We start from the raw sequence: 17,585 nt of genomic DNA, 5'->3' as shown, positions 1-17,585 counted from the left end.
GAAAATGTGAATTTTTGGCCAACTTTGATCAGCCATAAATTCTAGCTCAGGATGAGTTAGGTGGAATTCCAGTTATGGTTGCAAAGTTCGTGGAATGATCTTTCTAACGCCACCGAGTTTGCTCAATTCCGAGTCCGTATGAGCGAGTTATGGCCATTGAAAGTTGGGCAGTTGGCAAGGAATCCGTCCGGGAATCATTAAGGGCATTTTGGTCTTTTCCCTAGCCTTTTATTTTGGTTATATAAATGTGTTAGGCTGATCATGTTGATCAGTTTTACCATTTTAAAAGGAGTGAGAGTGAGGGTTTTGATAGAAGAAGAAGAGAAGAAGAAGAGAAGAAGAGGAGATCAAGCAAGGAGATCATCGTGGATTTTTCGTCGGGGGTGATCCCTATCAAGGTATGTGAGCTTTTAGTGTTGGGTGATCCTTTCCCCCACATGCCAAACTCGTTTTATTTTCGTGAAAAGATGGATTGTGTTTGTTGAAGTTGTGAGTTGTTGTGGTTGAAGTTGTTAGAGTTGTTAAAGTTGTTAGTTGTTGAAATTATTGTTGGTATTGTTGTTGGTTGTGATGTTGAGATTCTTGATGATTTGGGACTTGTTTCCGGTTGGGGTTTTGAGTTGAATTCTATTGAATGTTGAGGGATTTTATGTTTCTAAGTGATTGGGGCTAGAACCCTTGAAGTTAGAGAGTTTAGAGTTGGAAAAATGAAGGAGAAAAGTCGGGCTTCTTACATGAAACAAGTCCGTGTCGCGGACTTGTTCCCTCTGTGAACAAAATCTTCTCCGCGTCGCGGACAGGACGCGGACTTCACTGTTTTCAGAATTTATTCTCAAAAATTTTCTTAAGTTTGGTTGTTCCAAATCATTCCTAAATCATTCCTAAACATCATGAGGTCCTTCCAAACACCAATCAAGTCCTTGAATCCATAATTCAATTCAAGTGAAGTTAGTTTCCGATTCAAGTGAAGTCAAGCTTAGAAATTAAGTAAGTCCAAGCAAGTGTTTAAAGCTTTTCAAGAGTCTTCATTGAACGTTTTAACTTCATTCTAAGGCTCAAGTTCCAAGTTAAGTATAGAGTTTCAAGTCAAGCAAAGAGTATAGAGTTTCAAGCTAAGTAAAGAGTTTCAAGTTCCAAGTTTAGTAAAGAGTAAAGAGCATATAGTTTCAAGTCGAGTAAAGAGTATCGAGTTTCGAGTTAAGTCAAGAGTCAAGAGTTGAGTTCATTTCTCAAAAAGTAATTAGGGAACTAAGTATTTCCCAAGGAAGTTTATAAGTGTTTTCACATTTAAGTTGAGAGGAAACAGAGATTTTCAAAGAGTTTTGAGAAGTTTGAGTACTATCTCTTTTAAAAAGAAAGGATGAGTTTTTCAAAAGAGTTTCTAAAATATGATTAGATATGACAAATCGAGTATGTCATCAATGTTTAAACAGTATGGTCTCTAGATATACCATCAATGTTTAAGCAGTATGAATATCCCGAGTCATCAATGATCATATAAAAAATATGGTTTTGATTTGTTCTTTTTAGAAAGAGTTTTCAAGTGCCTTCGGGCTAAGTTTTGAGTAATTATCTCAACTAAAGAAAGATGTGTTTAAAACACTTATGAGCTAAAGTATTTTTGGGAGTAGTCTTGAGCACCGAGTTGGGGACACGAGTTCATATTAACTCAACTCTCCATAAGAACCATGTAGCCAAACATGGGATTTCTCGGATCATACTTTTTAGATGATCACGAAAGTTAAGCTAGTGGATCCATTAAGCAAAAGTTAAAGTAAGGTCCTATATCGATGGCAAGGTATAGGATGGTCCTTGGGCAACGTGAGGTAAAACGTTGTATCACCACTTAGTTTCATAGTGGTGGTTATCGGTTAGAGAAACTCCCACAGCAGTAAAAAGAGCTTGGTTCCTCGATAAGTTCTGCTTAGTATGGATGGGGGTATGGGACTTCATTCATGCATTGCACAAGTAGACTTTGAGAGGAAGCATGGTATTTTCATGATATTATAAATATGATTTTTACGTCATGTTTTAATAGTTTCAAAGGCTTTATATATTGCATGTGTCTCATTGCTTTATATTAAGTTCAGTTATTCTTGAGTTGTACAGAGCCAAGGTAAGTTCTCTTTTGTATCCCTTTTCAAGCTTAAGTTGTTTTTAGCGGTCCAGCTCGCATACTCGTACATTCCATGTACTGATGCCAGTTGGCCTGCATCGTTTTATGATGCAGACGCAGGTACCCAGGATCAGCATTCTGTACGCCGTTGATCCAGTTGAGCACTCTAGAGTCAGTGGTGAGCCTCCTTGCTTCCAGAGGGCTCAGTTATTTTGTTCTCGTAGTTTTGTTTATTAGGGTGTTGCGGGGTCTGTCCCAACATCCATCTAAGTATTTTAGAGGCTTCATAGACAGTCAGTCAGTTAGTTTTGAGTCTCTTATCTATGTATATATGTAAGTATTCTATTTTGAGACTCGAGTTGCCTTTTTGGCCAGATATGTATCATTTAAGCTGTTTATGTCTCTGCATAGCATTGAGTTATTCTGTTGAGTAGGTTTCCGCTGAGTTAAGAAAGCCAGGCCAAGGGTTCGCTTGGGGCCAGCAATGGTCTCTGAGTGCCGGTCCCGCCCAGGGTGTAGGCTCGGGGCGTGACAAACTCATAAACAAAGAATAGTAACAAAAAATCTTATTTGTATAATTGATTGTTATCACTTGTATCAATTATATTGTGTATATACGCGCCACATCTATAATTGGGAGGCTGCAACATTTAGGAAGATTTCTCATTCTTCCGTACTCATCTCGTGCGTTAGAGTTATCTCTAAAAAGTTTCTTTCTAATTCGTGNGATCTTCAATAATTATTGCATAATGATATATTATTGAAATTATCACGTTTTTTGTTTGTCTGCAGGATTCAACTTTCCATTATTAGGAGATTTATTTCCTTTTATTGTGTGTTTTCCTTAATTAAATGAATAAATAGTAGTACTTGAACCATTAAAAACCAACAATTATACTCAAAAAAAAGGAAAAGTCAAATTATTTTTAAATAATAGAATTAATTTTTCCAAATTTATGGGATTCTGAATCGTTTCAATAATTATCTTGGCCTCTTTTCTTATAATTAATGATATTATAAATAGGGATTTGGGATTAATTAGAGAGAACAAAGTTAATTAATTTTCATTATGGATGCAAAACGCAAACAATGTATCCTCTCACTTTCTTCACTTTTGATTTTTATATTAAAATTCTCTGATTTTGCATTGCTAGTATGTTGCTTTTGTTTAATTATTTAATTATAATGTCCTAAATATTATAGTTTGCTTTGATACATGCTTATGTTGAGTTTTATCTTTACAGATCTTGTACGTCTAAGGTCAGCAAGTCGATTTATGCAAATTATCATTCAAGATGACACTCAAAATATTATTCAACGGTATTCATTATCAAAATGTTTCTTACCCAAGTTTGGAGCTCAAGACAACATGGATGGTACTAAAGAATATCGAAACCGTTTTGCCTTAATGGTTGATCCAGGAAATACAATAGTTGTAGTTAAAGCATACATTCAAGAGGAAAAACATATTCCTTTTAAAAAACAAAGGCTTTTGAGCAAGGATGGTCAAGATTTGAGTGATGCACAAACTTTATTTGCATTAGGAATCAAAAAAGGTTCTACGTTAATTTTGCGATACGCACCGATAACACAAATATCTATGAAAATGCTTATGTTGTTCTCTATGGTCAAAGATCCATGGTCAATGAGTCAAACAATGCAAATTATCATTCATGATGATACTTACAAAGACACGATTTGTTCTAAGTACATTATAGATGGTACTGCTAAAGATTGTCGTATTTCTTATACCTTAATGGTTGCACCGGTGATAGTATTATTGCAGTTAAAGTCTATATTCAAGAGCAAACTGGATTTTCTTTTAAGGATCAAAAGCTTTTGTATGAGGGTGCCGTTTTAAGAAATCCTCAAACTCTTGTTTCTCTAGGAATGAAGAAAGGATCTACCTTAATTCTTCGATATGAACCAATATCGAGCAACAAGTTTACGAGTTGTATATTTAATATTAAGGTTCAACGTAATGACACAGTTGGAGATCTTAAAGCTATCTTTCAAGAAAAGACTGGAATTCGATTTCATACACTGAGATCAACCTATCGTGGACAAATATTAGACAATGATAAGTGTCTTGTTGACCTTGATAATTAGTATTATAGTGTTCTTAATATTATCTTAAAGCTTTGAATTATATTCAGTGTTAGTACTTCTTCCTATTCATCTTTTTAATTACATCAATAAAGGTGATTTTTTTCTTAGGGAAAAGGCAATGATTCCCCTTGAATTTGTTCCAAAAAGTTACTTACACTCTTAAACTATCCTGACGACCTATTACACACATTTACTACTTAAAAGTGAATTTATTTACTCCCTAAAACTGACGTGGCAAAAAAATAAAAAATAAATAAAAAACTGGCTCATCAGAAAAAATTAAAGTTAAGAAAAGAATTAAAAAAATCAAAATCTTCCTTCCCCTCCCATTACCCTTTAGAAAAAGAATTAAAAAATCAAAATCTTCCATCCCCACCCATTACCCTCTTCTTCTTCATTCTTTAATTTTCATCACAACCTCAAAGATTCACAATGACGTGAGTGTAGTAGTGGTGTTGTTGGTTGTGATTATTTGTTGGTTGTTCAGATTATTTGTTGGTTATTTAGATCTGAAAGTGTGGAGCTCTTTGGAACTTCATCGGAGCTATGGCTGAAGCTTTGAGCTTGCCGACACACCTGTAAAACAAATCAAAAGAATAAAATCGCAAAGTGATAAGGTAAGGGGGTTGATTTGGTGTTTGTTTGTGATTGATTTAGATTTTGAGTGGTTGTTTTGTGGTAGTTGTTTGGTGGCTGATGGTTCGTCGAAAGAGAAGAACAAATGGCGTTGTGGATGTGGACTTTTGGTGGTGATGGGTTGGTTGTTCTTCGCCGGAGAAGACAGAAAATTCTTGTATAAATTCAAATGAATGATTTCTCCGATGAGATTAGAGATAAAGTGGGTGGGATTTAGTGATAAAAAAGATATAACTATTAGAGATTAATTAGTGTAAAATAGAGTTAACAAAAAGAAAGCTAATTAATAAAGAAAAGAAAACAAAAAGAATATAAGAAATTATAAAATTTGATGTGGCACTGACGTGGCAGCGAGTGTAATACACTACATGCTGTGAAAGTGGTGTTACACGTTTCAGGGTGGTATTAAATTCATTTTTAAATAGTAAAGGTGTGTAATATGTCGTCACAATAGTTTAAATGTGTAACTGACTTTTCGTGACAAGTTTAGGGGATAATTTATGCCTTTTTCCGAGTATCAAATAATAAAAAAACAGGAGGCAAATGCATTTGTGAATGAGCACATGGTGATGCATTTAAGAGAGCAAAAACCACATGGTTCTAACCAACTCACCTCGTTATACACAAATTTCATAAAAGCAGAACTCTATACTTTTTTATTTTTGGTTAATAATAATAATAATAATAATAATAATGAGATCTGATACAATCTATCTAAACATTATACTAATTAAATTAATATAACATATAGCACAATATTATGAAATGGCAAGTATTGTAATAACCATCCTATAAAATATAGGGAAAATTTTATGAAATAACAAACTATTAATTCAAATTAAATGTTATAGTCATAGTTTATTTTAATTGTATTCGCAGCAAACATCCCCTTTTTTTGCCATTTGATTCGACATACAATTAGTCATTTTCGGTATACAATTAGCCATTTTATATATTTCGGTATAAAATGTATAAAATACGTTTGTGTTTGTGTAAAACGAGAGAAAAATGTATATACAAATACAAATACATATATTTTCGTCCTATACACTTATAATTATACAAATAAAGATCTTATTATACAAATTACAATGTATAAATGAATTTATACAAAACTGAACAATTTGTATAAAATTGAATATTTGTAGCGAATTCTACAAATCAAAATCTCCATAGCAAACATAAAATTTGCTATGGAGTGTAATTATGCAAACTATAGCTATAACATATAAATATGGTTTTTATGTTTGCTATATGTGAAAGTTGCTCTAAAATAAAAGGTTTAAACTTAAATTATTTGTAAATATAAAAAATATTATTCTTTCTAATATAAACTAAAAAAGAAATCTAGTGAATCACATATTATTGGAAATTTGGAATTGCTTGAGTATCAATTATTAATTAAAAAATAATTCATTAGATGCTCTTCCACTCCACATATGCATTCATCAGAGCTGAGAACTGTGACAACTGTTTATTCAGATCAACCCCTTTTCTTCAACAAAATAAAGTAGCAAAATTCTATATAGTACTAATAATATTTTTTTCTTTTTTTTTACTTTTTTTTTTATAAAAAAAGAGGAGTAATACATCACACACTCTAAGAAGATCCACCCCTTTTTCTTTTTTCACCTAAAAAAGTGTTCTTCTACATTTGATTTCTCAAATACCCAAAAACATTTTTTACCCCCGAACTATTTAATAATGTATTTTAAAGGTATATATGTACCCACGTGGACATCATAAATATTGCATCATTTTAAATAGTAATGTGTCCACGTGGGCACATATATACCTTTAAAATACACTATTAAATAGTGAGGGGGGGGGAGGGGGTAAAAGGTCCTCCATAAAGTTTGATATCGTAACAACAATTTCTGCCAAAGTTGGAGTATTTTTCAGACCCTTCTCCCAATAATAATTTATAGTAAAGGTATATTATATTTGCATTTTTGTAATGGTATATTTTCTCTACCTAGATCATGATTTTTTGTTGTTTCAACTTTTCCAATGACTTCATATAGAGTTGCACCCTTGTGGTTTGATAAAATGCAGAATCTTATGTATAAAAATACAAGAGGTCATTTCTAGATAATTTAACATCTAATAAAGCATCTTGTCTCAGTTGGTGAAAGTTTATTTCCAATAAAAATATGTCAATTTGGTGGTATGTCAGTCCCCACCAAAGACCAAACTATAGGGTCTTAACTCGTGGTGGTATGTATCTATTGATTTATTGTAAATAAAAAATACGAATGTGTTTTCACCTCATCTGAGTTTGTTTGGTAATAATTTATTATGAGATGTTTTAGTTCGCACTATCAAGAGGACTTTATTATAATTTTCAACCATTCAAGCTCGAAAACTCTAATCTTGTATATAACAAAACAACTACAAGGGAAAACCTTTATCATTTAATTACCTTAGCTCTTGGTGTTATCAAACTCCCAACTTGTTGACGTACTGTTTTCAAGTATAAAAAAATTGTGATAGTAAAGTAAGAAGAAATGAAAATAAAACATTATGAAGACAAAATGTTGTTGGGTGAAAAGTGATACTCATGGAAAGGACAAAAAGGTATAGTTTTGATTCCTTTTTCTTCTATGGCTTGTCCACCCACCCACTCAAAATATATAAAATATATTTCCTCTCGTTCCTCAATTATTCAATTATATATTTAATTGAGATAAAAGGCTCTTGTTGTTAGGTGAAAAGAGAAAAAAGGACAATTTAAATTATTATTTTTTTCCTATAGAAAACTATAATGTTGTACCAATTATAGATCAATAACAAAAAAGATTGAGAAATCACTGATCATTCTTGTTTGCAAATTACTCTTCAGGTGAAGTAAAGTCCTTTAGTAATTGAAACATTTATCTTCTCAAAATTATTTTGTGTTCTGATCACTATACTTGTTTTGCTTTGCAGATTTCAGAAATGGAGATTGGCTTAGCAGTTGGTGGTGCATTTCTCTCTTCAGCTTTGAATGTTCTGTTTGATAGGCTTGCTCCTCAGGGTGATCTTCTCAACATGTTTCAGAAGCATAAACATCATGTTCGGCTCTTAAAGAAGCTGAAAATGACTTTGCGTGGTCTTCAGATTGTGCTAAGTGATGCAGAGAATAAGCAAGCATCAAATCCGTCTGTGAGCGACTGGCTTAATGAGCTTCGAGATGCTGTCGACTCTGCTGAAAACTTAATAGAACAAGTCAATTATGAAGCTTTGAGACTTAAGGTGGAAGGTCAGCATCAGAATTTTGCAGAAACAAGCAACCAGCAAGTAAGTGACCTCAACCTTTGCTTGAGCGATGAATTTTTCCTTAACATAAAGGACAAGTTGGAAGACACTATTGAAACATTGGAGGTGTTGGAAAAGCAAATTGGTCGTCTTGGCTTAAAGGAGCATTTTGGTTCGACTAAACAAGAAACTAGAACACCTTCAACTTCTGTGGTTGATGATTCTGATATCTTTGGAAGGCAGAATGAAATAGAGAATTTGATTGACCTATTGTTGTCTGAAGATGCAAGTGGAAAAAAGCTGACTGTAGTTCCTATTGTTGGAATGGGCGGCCTGGGTAAGACAACACTTGCTAAAGCGGTTTACAATGATGCAAAGGTTTCTGAGGCATATAAAGCGGACCATTTTGGTTTGAAAGCTTGGTATTGTGTTTCTGAGGCATATGATGCTTTGAGAATAACAAAAGGGTTACTTCAAGAAATTGGCTCATTTGACTCGAAGGATGACAACAATCTTAATCAGCTTCAAGTCAAATCGAAGGAAAGCTTAAAGGGAAAGAAGTTTCTTATTGTTCTGGATGATGTCTGGAATGACAACTACAATGAGTGGGTTGACTTGAGAAATCTTTTTGTAGAAGGACGTATGGGAAGTAAGATCATTGTGACAACACGTAAAGAGAGTGTTGCCTTGATGATGGCAAATGAGAAAATTAGCATGGACAATTTGTCTACTGAAGACTCTTGGTCTTTATTTAAAAGACATGCATTTGAAAACATGGATCCTATGGGACATCCGGAACTTGAAGAGGTCGGAAAACAAATTGCAGCTAAGTGCAAAGGACTGCCCTTAGCTCTGAAGACACTAGCTGGCATGTTACGCTCGAAATCAGAGGTTGAAGAGTGGAAACGTATTCTGAGAAGTGAAACATGGGAGCTGCGAGACAAGGACATATTACCAGCGTTGATGTTGAGCTACAATGACCTTCCCGCACATTTAAAGCGATGTTTTTCCTTTTGTGCAATATTTCCTAAAGATTATCCATTTAGGAAAGAACAAGTTATTCATCTATGGATTGCCAATGGTCTCGTACCAAAGGAAGATGAAATAATTGAAGATTCAGGCAACCAATACTTTCTCGAGTTGAGATCAAGATCATTATTAGAAAAGGTCCCAAATCCTTCTAAAAGGAACATAGAGGAATCATTCTTAATGCATGACCTTGTCAATGATTTAGCCCAAATTGCATCTTCAAAACTTTGTATCAGGTTGGAAGAGAGCCAAGGATCTCATATGTTGGAAAAAAGTCGGCACTTATCTTATTCAATGGGAGAAGGTGGTGAGTTTGAGAAATTGACAACCCTCTACAAATTGGAGCAGCTGAGGACATTCGTTCCGATATATATTGATGTCAATTATTACTCTCTGAGCAAGAGGGTGCTGTATAACATACTGCCAAGACTAAGATCCTTAAGGGTACTATCATTGTCTTATTACAAGATTAAGGAGTTGCCAAATGACTTATTTATCGAATTAAAGCTCCTGAGATTTTTGGATATTTCTCAGACAAAGATTAAAAGGTTGCCAGATTCCATTTGTGTGTTGTATAACTTAGAGACACTTCTCCTTTCATCTTGTGCTGATCTTGAGGAGCTACCGCTGCAGATGGAGAAGTTGATTAACTTGCGTCATCTTGACATAAGCAACGCTCGTCTCTTGAAGATGCCACTACATCTGAGCAAGTTGAAAAGCCTCCAAGTGTTAGTGGGAGCCAAGTTTCTTCTAAGTGGTTGGAGAATGGAAGATTTGGGTGAAGCACAGAACTTGTATGGATCTGTATCAGTTGTAGAGTTGGAAAATGTGGTTGATAGAAGGGAAGCTGTGAAGGCAAAGATGAGGGAGAAGAATCATGTTGACAAGTTATCGCTGGAGTGGAGTGAAAGTAGTAGTGCCGACAATTCACAAACTGAAAGAGACATTCTTGATGAGCTACGCCCACATAAAAACATAAAAGAAGTTGAAATCACTGGATATAGAGGGACAAAATTTCCAAATTGGCTAGCTGATCCTTTGTTTCTTAAGCTAGTACAGTTGTCTGTTGATAACTGTAAGAACTGTTATTCCTTGCCATCACTAGGACAACTCCCTTGTTTGAAATTCCTTTCGATTAGAGGGATGCATGGAATAACAGAGGTGTCAGAAGAATTCTATGGTAGTTTGTCCTCCAAAAAGCCTTTTAACTCTCTTGTGGAGCTTAGATTTGAAGATATGCTGAAGTGGAAGCAATGGCACGTACTAGGAAGTGGAGAGTTCCCTATTCTTGAGGACCTTTTAATTATAAATTGCCCTGAACTCAGTCTGGAGACACCCATCCAACTTTCATGTTTAAAAAGGTTTCAAGTTATTGGTTGTCCAAAGGTTTTTGATGATGCTCAAGTGTTTAGATCCCAACTTGAGGGAACGAAGGAGATTGAGGAATTATTTATATGTGATTATAACTCTGTTACCTCCTTTCCTTTTAGCATACTGCCTACTACCTTGAAGACAATAGAGATAAGAGGTTGCAAGAAATTGAAATTGGAGGTGCCAGTTGGTGAGATGTTTCTGGAGGTTTTGAGTCTGAGAGAATGTGATTGTATAGATGATATATCACCTGAGTTGCTCCCAAGAGCACGCGAATTGTGGGTAAATGATTGCCACAACCTTACTAGGTTTTTGATTCCTACTGCCACTGAAAGTCTCCGTATTTGGAATTGTGAGAATATTGAAATACTTTCGGTGGCATGTGGGGGGACCCAGATGACGTCACTGAATATTGGGTGGTGTTCAAAGCTGAAGTGGCTGCCAGAACGTATGCAGGAACTCCTTCCATCTCTTAAGACACTGACATTGAATAATTGTCCAGAAATAGAGTTCTTTCCTGAAGGAGGATTGCCCTTCAATTTACAAGACCTTGTGATCAGCGAGTGCAAGAAACTGGTGAATGGCCGAAAGGAGTGGCGTTTACAGAGACTCAAACATTTAGTCATCATACATGATGGCAGTGATGAAGAGATTGTTGGTGGTGAGAATTGGGAGTTGCCTTCCTCTATTCAAACACTTAGAATATTCAATCTGAAAACATTAAGCAGCCAACATCTCAAAAGCCTCACCTCTCTTCAATATCTATTAATTGAGGGTAATTTACCTCAAATTCAGTCAATGCTGGAACAAAGCCAGTTTTCGCACCTCACTTCGCTTCAAAGTCTACAAATCATGAATTTCCCTAATCTCCAATCACTTCCTGAATCAGCACTGCCCTCCTCCCTCTCTCAGCTGGCCATCTATGGTTGCCCTAATCTCCAATCACTTTCTGAATCAGCATTGCCCTCCTCCCTCTCTAAGCTGACCATCATTAGGTGCCCTAATCTCCAATCCCTTCCAGTAAAAGGGATGCCCTCTTCCCTCTCTGAACTACATATTTCAGAATGTCCATTGCTCACACCACTACTAGAATTTGACAAGGGGGAATACTGGCCAAATATTGCTCAATTTCCCACCATAAAGATCGATGGGGAATGCATGTGATGATTAAAACGAATGGCTCTTCAACTGATGTAAGCTATTCTTTTCCCTTGGAAGCTTTTTATTTCCATTTACTTCACTTTGCTTTTTTGTTAATTCTTTTCATTTTTAATCACTACTTCTGGAAACATGAAGTACATATATCTTCCTAATAAAAAGAATACACCCTTAATAATAAAATTGACTAAAAGTGCATAAAGTAAAAATAACTAATTATTGTACAAATATAATATTCAAATGAGGATACTAAAATACCACATGTTAGGTTAATGTATACAAAACAACTAACCAATGTAAATTCTCAATATTAATAACCATAAAACAATAAAAAGTTATACAATAACAACAAACAAGAAACATAAACATTAAAAATAAAACAAATAAAAAGAGACAAGATAAGAGCATAGAGAAATTGATATTAACATATATATATCAATTCCAACAATCCTTTGTCACAATCTACATATAATTAATATTGTTATTCTAATAACATAGCTTTTTGTCATGCTTTCCCTATTAAAAAAATTAAATATTAGAAAGACCCTAGTAGGAAAAAACTATAATCTAAAATATTAACTAAGTACTATATACATGCAAAAAATATGAACAACAAATTTATAAGTTATACATACTATTTACTTACCATTAAAAGAAATCTGGACACATTAGTATATGACAGTACATTAAGAGAATCAATATACTCATCTTTTACATCTGTTCACGAGTTCTTTTTTATTTTTTTAATCTTTCCGCTAAAGCTATTATGTCATCCACAGTGAACTCGGGTCTGCTGTTATAGGCAAGTCTTCGAGATGGGGCTTTACCGCTGATACTATTTCATGTTTCCAGTGCAAGCCTCTTATGTAAGTAGACAAACTCGATTTGTAAATATGTTTGGGACTCAACTAGTGGTTAGAGTATTGATTTTGTAAGATTTGTGTCCAGAAAATCAAATTAGAAAGATAACTCGCGATGATTGAATAAGCTCGAAGAAGTGGATTTGAATTTCAAATTGTGTCTTCTTTTTTATGTGTGTGTGTGAGAAATTTGAAGTGTTGTTTAGATTTGTTGGAATAGTCTAAAGAGATTGTCTCTATAAAATTTGAAGTCATTTGATGGAGATTTGATTAGATGATTTTGAACAACAATTGCAACTGAAGATGGATATGTATATTATTTTTATAGTTAGCCACATGTTATATATTTTATAGTGGATATATTATTCAGTGTTGGGTATCCACATTGGAGTCCAACTAAATTCGGATTTGCACATTTCAACGGGGGGCGCTCTTGACATGATTTTCTCCATTACATGGCTTCTGCTCCTAAATTCTAATTAAGGGTAGAAAAATCTCAACTATTTCACCACTACACATATGAGTTATATTGGATATACAAGTGCAAATATTTTTGAAAAAACCCAAATAACTAAATCTTACACTCATTAACTACAACAACTAAAAAATATTTATAGCCCTCAAATGTAAGTAGAAGAACTCAAGTTTTGGCCATGAAATGACACCATTTTCTCACACTCAAAATGATGTTAAATTTCATGAATGAAACAATATATATTACTTAGGTTGAAGCCCCATTTTCTTCCTTGTTTTCCCAACGTATAAATCCTTAGACTTGATCATCCCGGGGACTAATCCAATGATCGTCCTGAACGAAAATTGAGCCACTGTATCATGCCTTCCTAATGAAACGATGATCTTAGGCGATGGTCGAGGCTCGTATATTGCAAGTTTGCTTTCTTTTCCTCCGCTCATCAAAAGTTTCAAGTTCTTCGCGGCCAGTAGAGCATGTTTTTGAGCCGAATATCCTTGTTTAAGTTCTTGATAGCAAAGAAGCATCAAAATTCAATTGAAACATTTTCAAGAAATAAGAGATATGCAGTTTAGTGCTTACCTTAATATCGGTTATATCTCCAACAACAAATATGTTTCTGTGACCCTTGATTCGAAGATTTTCATCAACCTTCAATCTTCCAAAATTATCAATTCGATCCTTTAAATACATCTCCCTTAACCACTCTGAACTCGGTGGCTTTCCCGTGCAAAGAAAATGGCAATCCGCTTTGATAGTTTCCCCAGACGAGGTGAAATATGTTCTGTTTCCACCCGAGTTGTTTGTGTTATTACTCAAATCGACGGATTGCATCAATTTCACTTCCACATTCTTGTTTTTTAACCATTCTAAAGTCTTGTCAGACACTTTTGGACCGATGAACTCTAGTAATCTGGATCCGTCGTGCACTAAAGTTACCTTCTTCTGAGGAAAATCAACAGCGATTTCTGCAGCAAGTTCAACACCAGTAGGACCACCACCAACAATCAATATAGAATCAGTTGCTTTTATCTTTTCATTCTCTGCAACAACAAGATTAACGACACAAAAATTAGTCAGACATCACAACATTTTGACTAGTAATATCATCACTAGTACATCTCAACATTCACAACAAGACAATTGACTGAATCCCATGAAACTTGCTAGAGGAACCGCTCAACGTATACAAAACAACCATGCTTTAGCTTTGTTTTATCATTTTCCAAAAAGGACACCAAAAACAGTCGAGCCTCGTGCCATTTTGACTAGTAATATCAAGTAGTAATCTAGAACGTTAACAGGATGATCACAAAAGGGAAGATTTAATCACTAGTACATCTCGTGAGAGAGTAAAGAAGTCACAATCAAGACAATTGGCTGAACCTCGTGAAATTAAACTTGCCAGAGGAGCCAATTTAGAAATAACGAATCTTTGCTCAACAGATACAAAACACAAATGCTTTAGCTTCTTTTTATCATTTTCCAAAAGTTGATAAACTTTGCGAGCATAAACATTTCATACGATTATACATACAAGTAATTTGCTCGTTGAAAAGCAGACAAAATGGTTGAATTAGGCACATGGATGATATATTAAAGAAGTCTTTGATGCTATGTAATATGTATACATACCTGTTTGATATTCTTCCAATCTATCTGTTCTCGTTACAGGCAGGGGATCGTAGTGACCGGTGGCTACCACAAGATAGTCATAGGTAACTTGATGTCCATCTGCAGTCAAGACGCCCATTGGCGAGGTAATCTTTGTGGTGGATCAATGATATCTCTGCGAACAAAGGCTCTACCGTTGCTCTTAATCTCGCCCATGGTATCTCGAAATAATCCTTCCTGTTAACAGTTTTTTACTAATTAAGACACATTGAACCAAATTGAAGTACACCACAATGATTGATTTCTCAGATGATCACTCAACTAATAGTGTTTATCTCAAAAAGTCATTTTTCTTTCGAGATTCCAACTTTCTTCAGCAAAGAAAGTGAGATAGTAATTACTACGAAGGCCTTTTTTCCAATTTGTTCTATTTTGAAGAATCCAAGCTTGATGGACAAAGCTATTCCAAATACCATGTGAAATCAATTGAGGTGCAGACAAGCTAACTCAGACATCACGATTATCAAAATAATAAAAATAATAATAATAATAATTAGCAAAACTTATTGAACTTACGGATCAATAAGAGTTAAATCTGCATCAAATTGAAGAGACTTTGCAATGAGGGAACCAGCAACTCCACCACCGATTACCACCACTCTCCTCCCTCTTCCGCCATCGCCCCACTCCGGTGGATTCTCCATTATACTCACAATTATTTTCTTCACAAAAGAAGAAGAAGAAGAAGAAAAATTGTGGAAAAATTAAGAAAGAAAAAAAAAGGCAATTCAAGAATTGCCAAAATAAATAAAGAAGAAGAAAAAATATGGAAATTGTCCACTACGCGGGAGTAACAGCTGTTTAAATTAATATTTTTAATGACCAAGTCATGATGAAAAGGACAAGGAAAATAACATCTCGTTTGAATGGTTGGTACCAGTATTATTAAGTTGTATCGTTAGTTTAAATATAATATTTGTTAATATATAATATCTATTTTGTTTTATAAATGATTTGATGTGATTGCGTCATTATCTTATTTTATTTATTTTGTCTTTATTTATTATTTATTTTACTGTGATTTATATGGTACAATTTGAATTTCAAGAGTCAAAGATCTTGAATTTGGGTTGAATTTTTTTTGAAATAAAATTCTACTTATTTGAAAACTACGTATAAAGTATTACTCGTATAAGACAGTAATTGACAATTCAAAATATATGAAAAAATTACGATCAAAGAAAGATTCGTTTTGATCTCAATATTAGAAAAATATCACATAAATTGAGACGATAATTATCATATTTTATTGTTTAATATATCCTTTTACGATAGCTCTACATCGTACTTTACTTTTTTCGTTGGTTGATTCTTTAAATTGTTAGTATCGAAAATTATATAACAATAAAAAATAATACAATCTATTTAAATATTATATTTATATTATAATACAAGACAATATAATACGATATATTATGGTAAAATAATAGGTTGTACCATCCAAATTAGAAAAGTGTCAGCATCGAATGATTCCAATTAAAGGAAAGGAAATTCAATATAGTATTATCGAAGAAACCTTCAAACTTTCTAGTACATGTATTTCATTTTATATGATATTATTATTTTTATTAATATATTCAAAAAAATTATATTTAGAAATAAATTTCAACATGTTCATCTTTTCTTAATAAAAAAGTTTTTATAGACATGTAAATATTTGTCATTTTTATGATAAAACTTTTTAAGTCATACCATACGAAAATGTCAATATTTAATTAAAATACATCCCATAAATTGATACGAAAAAAAAGATATTAATATAATCCCATAAATTGATACAAAAAAAAAGATATTAATATAATTTAATTTTCTTGAATTGATGTACCTAGGATATGTCATTTTATATCGTGTCTCATCACGTATACAGTTGAATAAATATCAAGAGGCCACTTGTTATTACTCATTTTAGACTCCACCACCACCCAAGGAGCGGAGCTAGGTATGGTCTATGGAGTTTATTTGAATTTTTTTCGATGAAAATTATATTATTGTTAATTTATACACGAAAAATTACTTTTTACGTATATTATATAATAGATATTGAACTTTCATCGATGCTTTCATGTGTTAGCTTTTTCTTCATTTTTTAATCCTCTTAGTGGAAAATACTGACTTTGTCATTGTCATGCACCGACCACCTTCAATTCCTTCATCACCAATCTCCATTATTAGTCGCAGATACCAATTACCTTTATCGCCTTCATCTTTTCCAATCAATCACCACTATTGTCAAATATCATAACCAATTAACCATCGATCACTATCAATTGCCTCCGCCAACCACAATTATCATTGGCGAATATCTCACACGTCTTTACTAATTACTACCATTACGACTCATTTTAAAATGTATTTTACTAAACTAACCTTGTTTTTTTTTTTTTTGCAATTCTCAATTTCTCTGAATATAATATTTGATTATTATTTAACTTTTATTTTTCATAAATATCCTAATTATTGAACATTACACCATTCCTTTATGGGCCAGGCTAATTATTGAATATTCTTGTTCCCATCTTCTTGTTTAATATCAGCATGGTAGTAAACTCATATGAGTTGGGCATAAATATCACACCATTTCATACTAGGCCATATTATTTAAGTTGTACTCAAATTTTAATTATTTTTTTAATGTGTCTGTCTATATCTATTTCAGAATAATTTTAGATAAAAATGTTTGAAGTTACATAAAAATGATTAAACATCAATTATGTGTGCATGAACATCAAGAAAATTGTCTGAACTAGCATCAGGTAAAAGGGTTGAACTTTAACCATTTATGACTTAAGCTCAGACACATATGACTTTGATAAGTTTGACTTCAGATATTGTACGTTTGAATTTATTCTGAAGTAACTTATACACGTTACCCTCCTATGTGGTTTGCGAGCTATTGCATAGGAGCAGGGGTTTTACCCTGTGC

The 17,585-nt window shown here is 33.6% G+C and overlaps 1 protein-coding gene and 1 pseudogene across 1 annotated transcript; one reads left to right on the top strand and one right to left on the bottom strand.

Moving 5' to 3' along the window:
* The first annotated feature begins 7,788 nt into the window (after positions 1 to 7,788).
* LOC125844181 (putative disease resistance protein At3g14460) lies at positions 7,789 to 12,935 on the top strand. Its single transcript, XM_049523445.1, has 2 exons — positions 7,789 to 11,691; positions 12,436 to 12,935. Exon 1 carries the CDS (start codon positions 7,799 to 7,801, stop codon positions 11,660 to 11,662), a length of 3,864 nt encoding a protein of 1,287 aa, XP_049379402.1. The 5' UTR covers positions 7,789 to 7,798; the 3' UTR covers positions 11,663 to 11,691; positions 12,436 to 12,935.
* Positions 12,936 to 13,010: 75 nt separating this feature from the next.
* LOC125844199 (uncharacterized) lies at positions 13,011 to 15,372 on the bottom strand (annotated as a pseudogene).
* Between the last annotated feature and the right edge of the window lie 2,213 nt (positions 15,373 to 17,585).

The sequence above is a fragment of the Solanum stenotomum genome, chromosome 11 (assembly GCF_019186545.1).
Source record: "Solanum stenotomum isolate F172 chromosome 11, ASM1918654v1, whole genome shotgun sequence".
In the NCBI taxonomy this organism is placed as follows: Eukaryota; Viridiplantae; Streptophyta; class Magnoliopsida; order Solanales; family Solanaceae; genus Solanum; species Solanum stenotomum.
This window is presented reverse-complemented; position numbering and strand designations above follow the sequence as displayed.